General features: G+C 43.6%; 2 protein-coding genes across 2 annotated transcripts; both read left to right on the top strand.

Moving 5' to 3' along the window:
• Positions 1–8,528: 8,528 nt before the first annotated feature.
• Positions 8,529–11,171, top strand: LOC135156056 (uncharacterized). The gene has a single exon (XM_064107101.1). It carries the CDS (start codon positions 8,529–8,531, stop codon positions 11,169–11,171), a length of 2,643 nt encoding a protein of 880 aa, XP_063963171.1.
• An 8-nt stretch (positions 11,172–11,179) lies between these two features.
• On the top strand, positions 11,180–15,790 carry LOC135155921 (putative deoxyribonuclease TATDN2). Its single transcript, XM_064106417.1, has 2 exons — positions 11,180–13,910; positions 15,543–15,790. Exon 1 carries the CDS (start codon positions 11,195–11,197, stop codon positions 12,485–12,487), a length of 1,293 nt encoding a protein of 430 aa, XP_063962487.1. The 5' UTR covers positions 11,180–11,194; the 3' UTR covers positions 12,488–13,910; positions 15,543–15,790.
• The last annotated feature ends 38 nt before the right edge of the window (positions 15,791–15,828 follow it).

The raw sequence follows: 15,828 nt of genomic DNA, 5'->3' as shown, positions 1-15,828 counted from the left end.
AACAAGTAAATCTTCCAAGACTAAAAACAACTCAAGGCCAATTTTCTCTTTATTTTCTAAGTAACAATTTCTGGAATAAAGTACCAGTTGAAATTTAATTGAAAAAAAAAAGGATTTCTCTAAAAAGTTATTTGTTTTCATAAATTCACACCATCAACATGTAAGTCTACATTAGATAATTAATAAATTTAATATACTTAAAAAATGTTGATGATAAGCCTAATTTGCAAGGAATACATTGCAATTTAAATGTTTGTTTTGTTTTTGTTTTTCATTCTTAAATGTGCACTTTGTAATATTTGTGGGGCCAGGCTCGATTAGCACTTGTGCTATTTTCTGGACCAATTTACCATCGTATTTTTATACATGTGTAACTGTTATGCAATTTGTTTCATAACCTGTAAACATGTGAATATTGTTGGTAAATAAATAAATCAAATCAAATAAAAATACTCCCGAATGTGGCCACGAAAAATTTCGGACCACTTTCGGTATGTATTCAAAAGGAATTTGGTTGGATTCTTGGAGGCATTTGAGATATTCTGTGTGGTCAATTCTTTGCGATTCTGCTCTAATTTGGGACCTATTCTGGACCTATTCGTCTCTGATTCGGGGAACTATTAAATTCTCAGTTCCGGTGTATAACCCTAGCTGCCTGGGTTACACTGGTACCGAATCAGCGGCGAATCCACCTGAATACGCGTATACGGGAGTATTCAGCTCTCCCACCCCGAATGCGAGAAAATTCGGGAACATTCGTGGAGGGATTCGGCTCGTTTTGAAATGTTCAAAACCAGCCGAATACCCTCCAAAATACTCCCGAATGTGGCCACGACATATTTCATTCGGGCTACATTTAAGATGTTTGTGGGTGAAATTAGGTTGGATTCTGATAGGCATTCGGAGTATTCTGGGCAGTCAAAATCTTGGCGATTCTGCTCATGATTCGGGACTTATTCCAGACCTATTCACCTCCGATTCGGGGAGCTCACCGAATCAGAGACAAATAGGTTCCGAATTCATCCATATCAGGCCATACTCTGGCATGATTGGTCCGAATTTATTCGGGAGAATTCGTTTGGATGTAACGTACCATCAAAGGAAATGAGTTTATAATGGCGCCCCATCCAGTTTAACATCCATATAGTATTACACATCCCACAACGTTTCGCTTTCTTTTCTTGCATAACAGCTTTGCATACAGACTTTTAATGAAACTGTTGGAGCGAAGAGGGGATTATTGTTGTCTTTATTCGTATTCGCTCTCATCCCTATACATGTATAGCACGGTATGTTATTACACAGTATCATTATATTCCGGTCAAGCATTCACAGGGCGTTCTGGCATGTGCCTGTATTTCAGACAACATTGTGACATTTCAACATTGATGCAGCGCAGAGGTTCGAACCCCGATCTTGTCTTTCAGATGATGACATTAGGCCTACAGGTCAGTCCAGACGTTACTTAGTAAGTCTCTTTGATCTGATGAATACATGTGTGAAACTTAATAACACAAGTCTGCAGATTTTGTCCTGAAAATATCTATTTAGACGCGTGTTTTTATCCAAAATCATCATAATTATATAATTTATAGTCATGAGTGGATTAGAAGGAATATTCATACTAATAAGAGGTCAGCATATTTTACTAACACATTGCGAATGTGGCAACCGGGGATTTAGACCCTGTGCATTTGCTATTCGAATTCAAGAAGTTATGGGGAACTTGGTCGCCCGCGCGAAGTGCTACAATACGCGCGACCGTGCGTGCGACCATGCCCCCCAGAAAACCTCCATACGTACGCAGAATCAGGATCCCAAGATATCAGACGCATTCTCACGTTCAGCTCTCGATCAGTACAGTACTACAGTCTACTACGTATACGTCCCTCAAGTTCACACGAGTCATCAGGTTTTACGACAAGTCTACTTACAAGTTCTACGACAAGCTCTATATACTTACAAGTCATCGAAGTCTTCATCCTTTGTACGATTAAGACGGACTGACCCAGGATTAAGGTGAGTATATGGTTCTCGGTAATCCAGCTTACTTTATTTAGGTTAACATCCATATAGTCAGTTTACTATATATTGGCGCTGCGTATGAACACGACTCTGCGCTAGTTTTGTAAATGCAGTAAAACAAGCGGCGCAGAAAACTAAATTGGCTAGACATCGTTTTAAGTGCTTAAAAGTAGGGAAAAGTGTACCGTAGGGCGGCAAAGTAAATCGCACTCTTTATAAATTGTTTAAACTTTTGATTCAATCCGCCGTCCTACAGCGATATAGATCTGTATTATAGTTATCTTAAACAAATAATAGCAGTGTTTTAGGGCTTATTCTCAGCATTTTTGCGTAGGTTTTAAACCCTTACACTATCCCCTTAACCCGGTTTAAATTTTGGGTGTGGCAGGACGCCACGTAGGGCACGCCATTTATGCAAATAGCGTTAAACGTTTTCTATTGTTCGCCGCTCCCCGCATTCTATTGTGTGTTAGGGCTGAATGTATGCCTTGCCTGAGAGTTGCTTGGGGTGTGGTTCTGGCGATGACTTTGTATGTACCCCCTTTCCCTGTTAGGATTTAATTAAATTAGGATTTGAATTTTGATGTAGGATAATTAAATTTAGGAATTGTACGTAACTGAGATATATATTTATTGTTGAATTTGGCTGTTGGTGATTTAATGATTGCGTGATTGGTGAAAGATCGTATTGCTTAACCTGACTTTCCCCCCTTTAGCTGTAGCAGACGACGAGGAATCTACGTACGTTGAGTAGTTGAGTTATGATGATTCTGTATATGCCGTTCTTGATTCGTGAGGTCGTGTATTGATATTACGAGTGAAAACGAATTTTGACCATTTCTTATACAGATTTTCCCGTCTTGCAGTAATCATTTTTTGGCGCCAGTTAGGTTGCCGTTTTACGGATTTATTCGGCGCCGTTTAGATTGCCGTTTTGCATATAGGGAGGATTTTACTATTGCCGTTTTATAGGTGCGTGAAGTCTGAATTATACCGTGACTTTTTTGTATGGAATTATCCTAGTGTTATCTGGCTAAAACGGAGTTACCCTCATACGACTTTAGTACGTCGGGTTTCTCTTGTGGACTTTATTTAATGATCAATTTGATTTCATCTCGGTATTAAGATATCATCTCAAAAAAAATAAAATAAAAAATAAAAATAAAAATAATAAAATAAGGAGTGATTGATATATTTTATATGCCGTTGCAAGCCACCAATGCTTATATTTAGAGTGGCATTAAGCTACAAATTTTAGTGGATGGTATTTATATTAATTAATTACTTAGTCAGTTGGTGAATACTTAGAGTATTTTTTGGAGCTTGAACATAAGTCTGGGGACTCGACCAATTATATTATATTGGCCTAACTTGTCTTCGGATTTAGTGAATATACTCATTGATTCCCGTCACGTACATTGGTGACGCTCGTATTTTGGACAATTATTGTGCTGATTTTATTTTAGGACTGAAAGTTAACTTTTGACTTTGTATTTTTATAATACGGTCCGTCTCATTATAATCCGACGCTACTTGCGTTAGTGTAGTTCCAAAAACTCTCTCGTACTTAATCTATTCAGACTTCCGTACACCCGTGGGGAATTTATTTAGAGAAAAAAACTTAATAGTTTATTGGAGTTAAAGATTATATATTTTGACCGTTATAACAATCTCTGGCCACCGGTAGTTTGTTGCAAAGTCGCACCTGCTGTCAATTAAAAGTACAACGATATTATTAATAGGGCCTTTGTGGATTGTTTAAGCTGATCTGGAGTAAGGATTTTGCTGGATCGTTTGGAGGTTTATACTTTGGAGTTCTTTAGGACAGAAATTTGTACTTAACTTAGTTAATACTAGAACTTCTTGTTATTTCTATTGAATTTATTCGAGAAAAGAAATACTTATGTCAATTTTGCTTTGAAAACAAAAAAAATACTTATATAAATTTTGCTTTGAATAAAGAAGAAAATAAAATTTTCATTCGGTTCTGAGATAGAAAGTTTTGAATCTGTAATTCGAGTTTATATAGGAAAGAATTATTCCAAACAAATTTGACTTTGAGATATAATATTTTAGAACTTCCATCTAATTATAAGAGCATAGGGTGCTTGTAATTTATTTCGGAATTCTTAGTTTATATCAGTATTTGGTCATTTTCTTTGGTCATCGACAAGCAAGGTCATTTTTAGTTTTTAATTATCTGAAGGGTGTTTTCAGTATACAAAGCTTATAGATAAGGGATAAGCAAAGTATATATATATACGCCCGAAGATAATTTAAACTTTTGTGTCAGCAGTGGAGGCATTTTCCACTTAGTACACATATAGGTGCTAGGTGCACCTGGTTAGCTCAGCATCGGAGTAGAGGCTAGTGTTTTATTTTCGGTATATTTACACATTTGTACTTAAATAATATAGGCCTCATATTGGCCATATCAGAGCTTTAAACCTTTGATAAATTTTAATAATTAGGTTTTCCAAACAAACTTAGTTTTTAGTTGTTGTTGTTTAGCTCTCTGGTAAGATTGATGATTGAAAGTGATCAATCCTATTTGGTGGTGATCACTGATCAGTGATAATTCTGATTTTCGAAGGAGCTTTACTCAGTACTTAGGTGCTTGTTAGCGTAAGATAGAACTTTCAAAATTTAGTCACCCTTCATCGAATCATGTCCAAGATTCAAATTAATTGTTGTGAGCCAGAGGAGCTATTGAAGGTCCCAGGAATTGGTAGTACTTTGGCCGAGCGAATATTGGTCCTCCGAGAGGCTAATGATATTACGATGGAAACTTTCTTAGATATTCCGCACATACGTAATGCCTCTGAGATTGCAGGGTACTTTGATTTTGCCCCTTATGCTGTTTTAGAATCTGGCACAAATTCTACCGATTCTATTGAGGAAAGAGTGATAGTAGGCCCTGCTGCGGCAGGTGATGTAGCAGCACAGGTGGGCGATGAGCAGCCAATCCAATCCCCCTCTCCCTACCCTTTTGAATCCTATCCTCAAGATTCGTTGCCAGGACATCTTAAAATAGTAATGGGGAGAGAGAGTGGAGAGTCAGGGGCTGCCAGCTCACGCAGAGATAAGGTAGCTAGAGGCAATTCGCCCTCACGGAAGCATGTGGTTTTCTCTTCGCCGCGAAAACGCACACCCCCACCGAGGGAAGGTGAGGATGATGGGCTTTCTTCCCCTATGAAGTCACCCTCAAGTGACCAGGCCAGTCCTAGGTCATCTAGGGATCATGCTAACCCACCAAGGGGTAGCCACGGGTCACCTATATCTCGGTCACCCACATCTGGTCGCCACAACAGCCGCCGTGGATCACCACGTACAAACCGCCGGGATAGTCGATATGATTCTCCTTTTCGGGATTATGGTGGGCGCCGACAAGGGTCACCTAGAGGTCACAGGCGGGATCGATATGATCATAGTAGGGATCGTTATGATCGGAGTAGAGATCGTTATGATCGCAGTAGGGATCGATATGACTACTATAGGAACAGGTATCGCTATTCCCCTCGCCGATATCGAAATGACCGTTATGATTCTCCCCCACGATATTATAGGGGTAATCACAGTCCGTGTAGAGGTCGTGATGATTGGCATAGGTCAAACTCTAACCGTTCCCACTCGCCTGACCATGGCCCTCGTAGGTCATCATCCCCCCGTAGAACACAAGACCACAATAGGCGGGATGCAAGACAGTCAAATGAAGACGTAGCAGTTGATTTATCCTCGCGTGTTTTGCAATCACTATTTGCCATCAACCGTGCCCCTGAAACGCAGGCCCCCCAATCCCAAGAGCATGATTTCGAGTCCCACAACCCACCACCGGTACGAAGATCCTTAAGTACCAGTACAGGGGAAGGGGACAGACCCCGACTGGTTTCGGTGCCAAAGTCCATAACCTTTAACGGTACGGGCAGCTGGCAAGCCTTCATTGCGAAGTTTAAATTATTCGCCAGTGAGAATGGGTGGGACGCCAAACAATCGCGTAATTACTTATGTTGGACGTTAGATGGGGAGGCTAGCTCCTATCTAGCCACGCTTCTTGAGCGAGAGCCCGATATGCCATATAACATTATGGTGAATAGGATGGAAAAGAGGTTCACACTTAAAGAAATGCCTGAGGTATCGCAAATGAATTTCTCTTATGCAAGACAGACCCCTGACGAGAATGTCACCAAGTGGGCTGCTCGGTTGCTTACCTTAGCCTCTCAGGCTTTTCCTAATTTGCCCGAGGCATATGTGCAGCAGCAGGTAGTGATGCGTTTCTGCCAGGGCTCCGCAGATAAGGAAGCTGGGCAACATGCACTCAATTCCAGACCTAAGACCGTGGAAGAGGCTGTTGATCTTGTTAAATGGTATCAACACTCACACCGAGCTATTTATGGGAAACCGCGCAGGGAGGTTAAACATGTCTCCTTGTCTGAAAAGACCCCCCTTGAACCAACCGCAAGGCAGGTGAGTGCGCCCCCTACTTCCCCAGCGTATACCGTTTTAGAGCGAAGGGTTTCCGCTTTAGAAGGGAAGATGGACTCTGCACTCAAGCAATTGGAAGCACTTGGGTCTTTGCCGGCTACTGTTCAAAGCCTAGCTGAGAGTGTAAAAAAGTTAGTAGTTTCTCCTCGTGGTAGAGGCAGAGCATCTCCTGCCCGAGGGAATATGTCACCGGGTCGAATTGGTGCCTGCTTCCACTGTGGAAAGTCTGGACACTTCAAGAACGAGTGTCCAGAACGAGGCCCCCGACCGAGCGTTTCCTTTGTCTGTGAAGATTTGGGAAACGATTCGGGATCGGAGGAGGAGGTCCGACCCCGATCCCACTAAAAGCGGACCCCAATTCTAATTTGGATTCCGAAAATGCCAAAGTACTTTTAGAGGATTCGCTCTCTCAAGAGGAGCAAGAAGCAGATATATCCTTGGTAGTACTTGAGGCTAACCGGTCGTTGGATAGCGAAGACTCTCTTCCCAGAGGAAGTAAGGAACTGGGTGTTCCCTCTCCTGATTTGATTGTTAAAGAATCCGAACTGAGAGATGGCGGTCAGGACGGTATTGGTATCACTGAAGGGTCAGGGAAAGTTCCGAGTGTCAAGGAACTCTCCTCTCCACCCCCCATCAGCCAGGTGATTGATACGCCTAGGCCTCCATTGGAGCCCAGCCCCTGGTTGGTACCCCCCTGGCCACCCCCTGAAGAGAATCCGCAATTAGATAGCTGGATCCCGAAGGACCTCGAACAGGCCTCGGACGTTGTAGTCTGCCGGATAAAGTCATCATCTACTTATAGCATAAATATATTGGTCGGTAACCAATTGATGCGTGCCGTAATCGATACTGCTGCAGAGGTGACTATAATGTCTGATAAAATCTACCATGCACTACGCCCCGCTTCTCCAGTTATTAGGTCAGTCGTCCTAAATACAGCTGGAAGAAATATGAGTATGACTGGAATAATTGTAGGACCGGTTGATATGACCCTAGGTGGCCAGACGTTTAGTGAATGCGTCTATGTTGCCCCGATAGACGATGATATGCTGCTTGGAGCTGATCTCCTCAAGAAGCACAGTGCATTCATCAATATACCGGATTCCTTGTTAATCTTTCAGGGCGAGTGCATTACAATGACTTGTGGTGAAGACACTGATACCTCTCAGGTTTTCGTTTCAAATTCTGTGACCATCCCCCCAATGTCAGTCAAACGAGTACAATGCGAACTTGATTCTTCTTGCACGTTTGACCAGTTTATGGTAAAGCCGGATGTTGCCCTTATAGGATTGGTTCCCCGCACATTGCATTCTGGGAGTAGCTCTATACAGTTATATGCTGTGAATGCTACTGATGTTTCCATCCATTGGGATAAAGGTCAACACCTTGGACAGGCTTCTCGCGTAGGTTCTAGAGAACCCCCCGACTTTGACAATCCTATTCCAAGTGTCAGCCAGGTTGACTTGACTGGGGATGCCAAAATCCCCACCCATTTGGAAGATCTTTGGAAACGATCTTCGGAACACTTAATTCCTGAACAGCAAGGAATATTAAAGGGCTTGTTGCTAGAATTTGAGGGTGTCTTTGCCCGGGATGAATTCGACTTGGGTAATTTCACAGCCATTACCCATTCAATCGACACAGGCGAAGCTACGCCCATCAAGCAAAAGATGAGGCGTACACCCATGAACTTTGTTCAAGAGGAGCGAGCATGTCTTAACAAAATGCTGTCCGCCGGGGTGATCCAACCTTCGATGTCGGAATGGGCGTCCGCCCCTGTCTTAATCCGAAAACGGGACGGTAGCGTCCGTTGGTGTATAGACTATCGTAAACTTAACAACGTTACGAAGAAAGATGTCTACCCGCTTCCTTGCATCGAAGAGTGTTTGGATACCTTAGCAGAGAATTCATGGTTCTCCAAACTAGATGCAAATTCTGCCTAATGGCAAGTCAATCTCAGGCCGGAAGACCGTGAAAAGACAGCATTTATCACCAAGTATGGTTTATACGAGTTTGTTCGCATGGGCTTCGGCTTATGTAATGCCCCAGCCACGTTCTCTCGAGCAATGAATCTCATCCTCAGGGGGTTGAACTGGGATATCGCTTTAGCCTTCTTGGATGATGTTGTAGTGCTCGGCACCTCTTTCTCTGATCACGTCACTAACATCAGACAGGTGTTGGAACGATTTAGGGACTTTAAGCTTAAGTTGAAGCCAAAGAAATGTTCCTTCTTCCAACGTCGGGTAGAGTTTCTTGGTAGAGAGGTTGATGGGAATGGTCTCCACCTTAAGGAAGAGCATGTTCAAGCCGTAGTGGACTGGCCCACCCCTAAGTCCACAAAGGAGGTGGAACGGCTCCTCGGACTTGTAAATTATCACCGTGTCTTCCTTAAAGACTATGCCCAGGTTGTAGGGCCACTCTATGGCCTCACTGGGAACAATGACTTCCGCTGGGAGGACCTGCATCAAGTGGCTTTTGAGGAAGTCAAGAGGCTCATGACCACCGCCCCTATCCTCGCACTACCCAACTCCACGGATCCGTTCATTCTGGATACCGATGCGTCTGGCACAGCTATTGGGGCTGTTTTAACCCAAGTCCAACAGGGGCAAGAGCGAACTATTGCATATGGCAGTTTTTCCCTGACCCCTGAACAACGACGCTATTGTGTAACCAGGCGTGAGCTGTTGGCAGTGGTACGGTTTACCCGCCAGTATAGGCATTACCTCCTCGGAAAGCCTTTTACAGTTCGCACGGACCATGGGAGTCTGACATGGTTAATGAACTTTAGGGAGCCTCAAGGGCAGCTTGCCCGGTGGCTCGAAGAACTGGGCCAATATGACATGGCAGTTGAACACCGCCCTGGCAAGAAACATCAGAATGCAGATGCATTGTCTCGTATACCCGACGGCGACTTTACATGTGAGAACTACCGTCTGGGTATTGACCCCAAGAGTTTGCCCTGTGGTGGTTGTGCATACTGCCTGAAGGCCCACACAAACTGGGCACACTTCACTGATGCTGTGGACAATGTGATCCAATTGGCACAAAGGAGTAAAGTTTCAGAAGTTACCCTTGACCCCGGAGAATCGGAGGACCTCTTTATCACTCACCTGGATATTGGTCCAATCGACGGTCCATTCTCTTTTAGGGTCAACGGGGTAACCCATGATGCCGGGTCTGGTATCGACCTCACCTCAATGGACTTTCTTCGGAAAGAACAAGAGGCTGATGGTCAACTGACCCCCTTGCGCAAATGGCTGCTCGATAAAGAGGAACCAGACGAGGGAACTGTTCTTCTGTGGGACCCCGCTGGAAAGTTCCTATGGGTCAACCGAGAGCTGTTTGTGCATAAGGATGGTGTCATTTGGCGTAAAGGCGATGACAATCTCCTACTTGTAGTGCCCAAGTCTTTGCGTACTGAAGTGATCAAGCTAAATCATGATCCTCCTTCAGCAGCTCATGCTGGTGTGAACCGTACTAAAGGTAAACTTCGGTCCAAATACTACTGGTATGGTATGTCGGGCGACATCCAAGAGTATATTCGGAGATGTGCCGTCTGTAATAAAAATAAGAAAGCCGTGAGGTATGGGAAACACCCCATGATAACTTATCATGCGGGGGCCCCGATGGAACGTGTACACCTCGATTTCATGGGTCCTTTACCCAAAACCTCACGAGGTAACGTGTACATCTTGATGATGGTGGACCAGTTCACCAAGTGGGTTGAGTGTGTCCCACTGCCCTCTCAGACAGCGGAAGTAACCGCTCAGGCAGCCATTAGCGAGTTCTTTTGCCGCTTTGGCTATCCATTCCAGATTTTTACTGATCAGGGCAGAAATTTTGAGAGCAGGTTATTCACGAACATCTGTAAACTGCTCCATATACATAAGGCTAGGACTACCCCGTACCGACCTTCCGCAAACGGCCAGGTTGAACGTTTCAACCGAACCTTAATGGATGCGGTAAGGTGCTACATTGGGAAGTCCCAGACTCATTGGGACCACAACCTCGCCCAGATCGCTGGAGCGATTCGTTCCACGATCAACCGTAGTACGGGATTCACGCCCAATCAATTGATGCTGGGGCGTGAAACTAATCAACCAGCGGAGCTGATTTTTCCACTTCCCCCATTCGTCTCTGACCGACCTCTGGATGAATATTCATCTCAGTTATCCCAGAGCATCCGAGAGGCGCACGATGCTGCGAGAGCCACCCTCCGGAATACACAGCGACGGTTGAAGCGGGATTACGACATAAAGGTATACTTGCGGCAATTTAAAGAAGGGGACCGAGTATACCTTCTCGCCAAGGCGACCCCCAAGGGAAAATGCAAGAAGCTGCAATCTCCCTGGAAGGGTCCGGCTATTATTATTTTTTTTTTTATCGTGAAGCGATATACCCCTTATGTATACCGGGTGATCTATCGGAACAAGGCCCTGACTGTAAACCATGACCAGCTCAAAAGGTGCCTTGACGAGGCCAAGCCCTCAGGCCCTGACTGGAGGAAGGAAAGGTATTGCTACTGTAGAACCCCCGACGATGGATCGTTCATGATTCAATGTGATGGGTGCGATGAGTGGTTCCATGGTGCATGTGTTGGTGTTACCCATGCGGAAGGAATGTCTATTGACAAGTATTTTTGTCCTTTTTGTAGCTGTGGGTAACCCATTTCCTTTTCTCTTTTCAGATGGATGAGCTAGAACTCCACGCCGAGTCAACCTTCGAGGTGGAAATGGACACCCGGCCCCCCTCTACCCCCCCAGAGGCTATCCCTCCAGAGGCTGCCTGGCAAGCAGAAATAGATGCACGGATGGGCCCAATCCCGCCCCCTGGCAGTAGACAAAAACGTACGTGGCTCCGTAAGTTGCGTCGATTACGGAGTCGGTTAAGGGCAGGGTCCAGGGATTCCCCTAATTCCCTAAAGGAAACTCCCGGTCCTGCCCCTGTCATGATGAAGGGCGTTAAGCCATCCAAAGGAATGGGGAGGGGGAGAGGGTTCGCAAGGGTCCGCAAGGGTCCCATAACACCCGGCACGCCCGGTACTTTCCATAGTAAGGGGAGAGGGAGGGGTCTCTTGAATTACCTCAACCGAGAAGATTTCTCTTTAATGGATGCCCCCGCCCCTGCTCCGAGCTCCCATCCCCCGCTTCTACTAGGGTTTGATAGCCATTTTCACCCAGACAGGTGTGGTTGGTACAGTAAGAGAAAGGGGAAGAGCGTGGTGACAAAGCACCCGGTAGAGATAGTCGGAGGGGTCCTGAACTTCTGTGACCCAGAGTTCTTTATGGACCCCGGCTTTCTTTCCCGGGTGCTGGCTCACAGCCCCCCATACAACAAGAGGGACGGGAGCTGGAGATTAGCAGTAGGGATACACCCTAAACAGGCCTCACAGTACACCGAAGATCAGTGGCAGCGTTTGGTTGCCCTACTTCAAAGCCCCTTGGTTGTAGGCGTAAGCGAACTGGGCTTTGACTTTTCTGTCAACTCCCAGTGGTGGCCTGACCAGGAAGCGCTCTTTCTGCGACTTCTTGGTCAGGGCACCCAAGGGAGGGTCCTTATCCTTCACCTAAGGGGTGATTCGAAGAATAATACCGCGTACGCGGCGCACACTTTGGCCCGCCGGCTTCTTGCAAAGCACTGCTCCCCACTCCAAAGGATACACATCCATAACTTCTCCAGCGATGCTTTGCAAGCCGGGAAATGGATCGCTGCCTTTCCATATTGCTATTTCGGTATTGCCGGGATGGCAGCGTACTTCACAACAGAACAAATTCAAGGCCTTAGGGCTGTCCCCGCGGATCGGCTAATTCTGGAGACCGATGCTCCGCATCTCCCTCCTCGCCCGGACATGACGGTGACTTCACCTGAAAGCCTGGGTGATGTGGGGGCGGTGGTAGCCAACCTGCGGGGGCAGCCCTTGGCCACTATAATGGCCCAAGCCACATACAATGCAAAACTACTGTATGGCCTGTTAGGGTAATAGGGTATGTTATTCATTTTTTTGGTGGCCCCTGTCTCATGTTTTATTTTTCTGTCCAAAATCTTGCCCTTCCTACTTTGGAGGTTAATTAAAAGATAAAGTCGCGGCCTATCCATGTAATTGAGGGGTCTTAGGTTCTTCTCTTCTGCGATGCAGTATTTTCTCTCTCCGGAGAACGTTTCTATTCTGTATCGTGGCGGAGAAGGACTGAGAAGTTTTCCCAACGTACCGGGCCGAACTAGACCAGATTTTACATTCCCAAGTGGAAAGTGTCTGTTGGCTGTCATCTTTCGGACCCTCCTTAGTCTTCAGGGACTGGTAAAGGTTGCGGACTCTTATATTCCATAAAGCTCAAGAGACATTGGTTTAGTTTTTTGAAATATTGTGCCAAATTGTGTCGCACGTAAAGTTATATATCCAGGTGATATTATATTTATTCCAACCGTGGTGCCAAAATACGTCACAAGTGAGTTTATAAATTTCTTAACATACTATCCAGCGGATATAGGTTTGGTTTTCAAAGACAATATTGTGCCAAGTTGTGTCACACAAAGTTTTTTAGTTATTTCAACCATTGTGCCGAATGACGTCACAGGTAAAATTATACATTTCCTTTAATGATATCCAGGCGATATGGTCTTCAATTTAGTTTTAAAGTCTGCTGGCCAAGCAAGGCTTATTACTTGGTTATCATCCTCCAAAGTTTGGGGATTGAGATTTGGGGCCATCCATATTTTTTTGTGTGTAAATAGTCCTTTTCACGCATGAACTACATGGACTACATGAACTACATGCTTAGTAGCTCGTAACCTAAAGACATGTATACATATATATGTATATATGTTCAATAAAGTTTTTTGAGGGTCTGTTTAATGCCCACGAGTATAGGGAAAGAAACCTAAATTTCCTTAGTATATGTTTTCGTGATATTTCCGAGATACTGGGAAGTAAATAGTTCCTTTCAGGGGTCTAGGACGAGTGTTTTTATTCCTGGTACTACATGTACCGGTTTATTGTTACTTTTTTGTCCACTCCTCAGACCTATCTTTACATCTACATGAGTGATTAGGAAAGTACAGTTAATAATCAATCTCCCCTTTATTTTTACGGTTGGGGGGAATATGGGGAACTTGGTCGCCCGCGCGAAGTGCTACAATACGCGCGACCGTGCGTGCGACCATGCCCCCCAGAAAACCTCCATACGTACGCAGAATCAGGATCCCAAGATATCAGACGCATTCTCACGTTCAGCTCTCGATCAGTACAGTACTACAGTCTACTACGTATACGTCCCTCAAGTTCACACGAGTCATCAGGTTTTACGACAAGTCTACTTACAAGTTCTACGACAAGCTCTATATACTTACAAGTCATCGAAGTCTTCATCCTTTGTACGATTAAGACGGACTGACCCAGGATTAAGGTGAGTATATGGTTCTCGGTAATCCAGCTTACTTTATTTAGGTTAACATCCATATAGTCAGTTTACTATAAAGTTTTGATATTCCCATTGCATTTGTGTGCATATTACGCACCTGTCATTAAATTTTGAATATTTCTTTTTTGGGGAAAGACAATTTTTATTTTATCCCTTGTGTTCTCATATCTATGAACATCTTTCGGTTGTGCTTATTAGGAAATGTAAGAATGTCCCTATTCTTTAAATTTTCTGTATAATGGTGTAGCTATTTGGAGGCTGTGACAGATGCCAGGTAATATGTTGCATGTGCGGTACAACCTTCTTTGGGCACCTTGCTGCATGAATTTCAGGATTGAAACCACTCATTCAATGAACAAGGTTTATGATATAACCTTGTCCCCTGTTACTACTCCCTGCGTGGGGGGAAATAAGGTTGGCTATATGTTCGGCTTATTTTCTCTTGTTCTTGGGCATATTGGGGACAAATGCTTGATTTGTTACACTGTCAGTTTCCATTTCATCTATTTTGAGCGGTCCCAATGACATCAATGAGCTTCTTGGAGCAGGTGGATGAGCCAATTTTAATTATTTTTTCGAATAAAAAATAGAGATAGGAAAATAACAATTTTCTTGCAATTTTACTTTCCACCAATAGAGGGCGTACACAAAAATATGCTCACAATTCATGTACTTGAGCACTCTTGTGAATACAAAAAATGATGCCCAGGTTACTCATGATGAATGAATTGCAACTGTATGGAAACTAGTATTTTTTTAAATACAAAAGTGATATAAATGAACTTTTTAAGTGTGTGCTGTGTACTTCATTGGCATACCATAGTATATTCCCCACAGGCATGACAGGCAGGGTGGTTGCAGTGAACAAGTGCCTTAAAACATCCCGACTTCGGCTAGCGTAGCCAAAAAAATGAATAAATAACAAATAAAACAAATCTTTAAAGGCTGATAAAGGGCTACAGTAACTGTAAAACCCTTTTTTATTAGGGGGGGGGGTGGCCAAATCGTGGCCCAATAACCTAAGGCCTAATAATTACTGAAATTTCTGAGTAATTATGATCAAATTTTGTTATGCCTTGTCTGAGAGAACATTTTTTTAAATCTGAAAATACACACATGCACGTTGACAAGTACATTTCCCTAGAAATACTATTATCATGCTATCCTAAATGACACTCCCTTATCCAAACAATATCAAACATGTCAAATGCAAAAGTGTTGTACTTTTCATAATGATCATCTTGTTGGGCGTCTCTAGTTCAGTTTGTCTCAATTTATGTGATGCCTGCCCCCTCCCTCAGTTTGCTCTTCTTTTATATTACTATAATTATTCACGGCATTTAATTTTTGGTGTTTCCATAAAATTTTCCCGCCTTTTGTGACACCCCTGTCATCAGTTTCCTGACCATTATTTTCCCATTCAGTTTTATACAGGCAGCATTTCTATTCTGTAATGGACCTTTTAAAAATAATTACTCATGAGATGAGTGTTGATTTTAGATCATGTGATTTGCGTGCTATTGAATATTTTTCTCATTTATTAATTTGTTTATTCATTCATTCATACATTCACTCACTCATTCATTCATTTATTTACTTGTTTTTTCTACTACTCAGGCTATTATCACAGCTACGACGACGACGACGACTCTCTCTCTCTCACACAAACACACACACACACACACACGTGCGCTCTCCATTTTTTCTCTTTCTATCTTTTATAGTCACAATGTTTGATTAGTCTCTCAATCACAAATATCATGTTACATGAGCACACAATGTGCACCATGTGTCTTTATTAAAGGACCAGTCTACCCAAACCAAAAGTTAATACTGTATCTTTTGTATATCAATAGATAAATCATTTTCACACCAGATCATGAATAGAAAACAAAAATAAGCC

The sequence above is a fragment of the Lytechinus pictus genome, chromosome 11 (assembly GCF_037042905.1).
Source record: "Lytechinus pictus isolate F3 Inbred chromosome 11, Lp3.0, whole genome shotgun sequence".
NCBI classification, from domain to species: Eukaryota; Metazoa; Echinodermata; class Echinoidea; order Temnopleuroida; family Toxopneustidae; genus Lytechinus; species Lytechinus pictus.
The sequence above is the reverse complement of the archived record's forward strand: the minus strand, read 5'-3'. Positions and strand labels throughout refer to the sequence as shown.

Excerpts from the sequence above, each read along its gene's own strand:
- LOC135155921 (XM_064106417.1), top strand. The coding sequence starts at position 11,195 with ATGGATGAGCTAGAACTCCACGCCGAGTCAACCTTCGAGGTGGAAATG.
- LOC135156056 (XM_064107101.1), top strand. The coding sequence starts at position 8,529 with ATGGGCTTCGGCTTATGTAATGCCCCAGCCACGTTCTCTCGAGCAATG.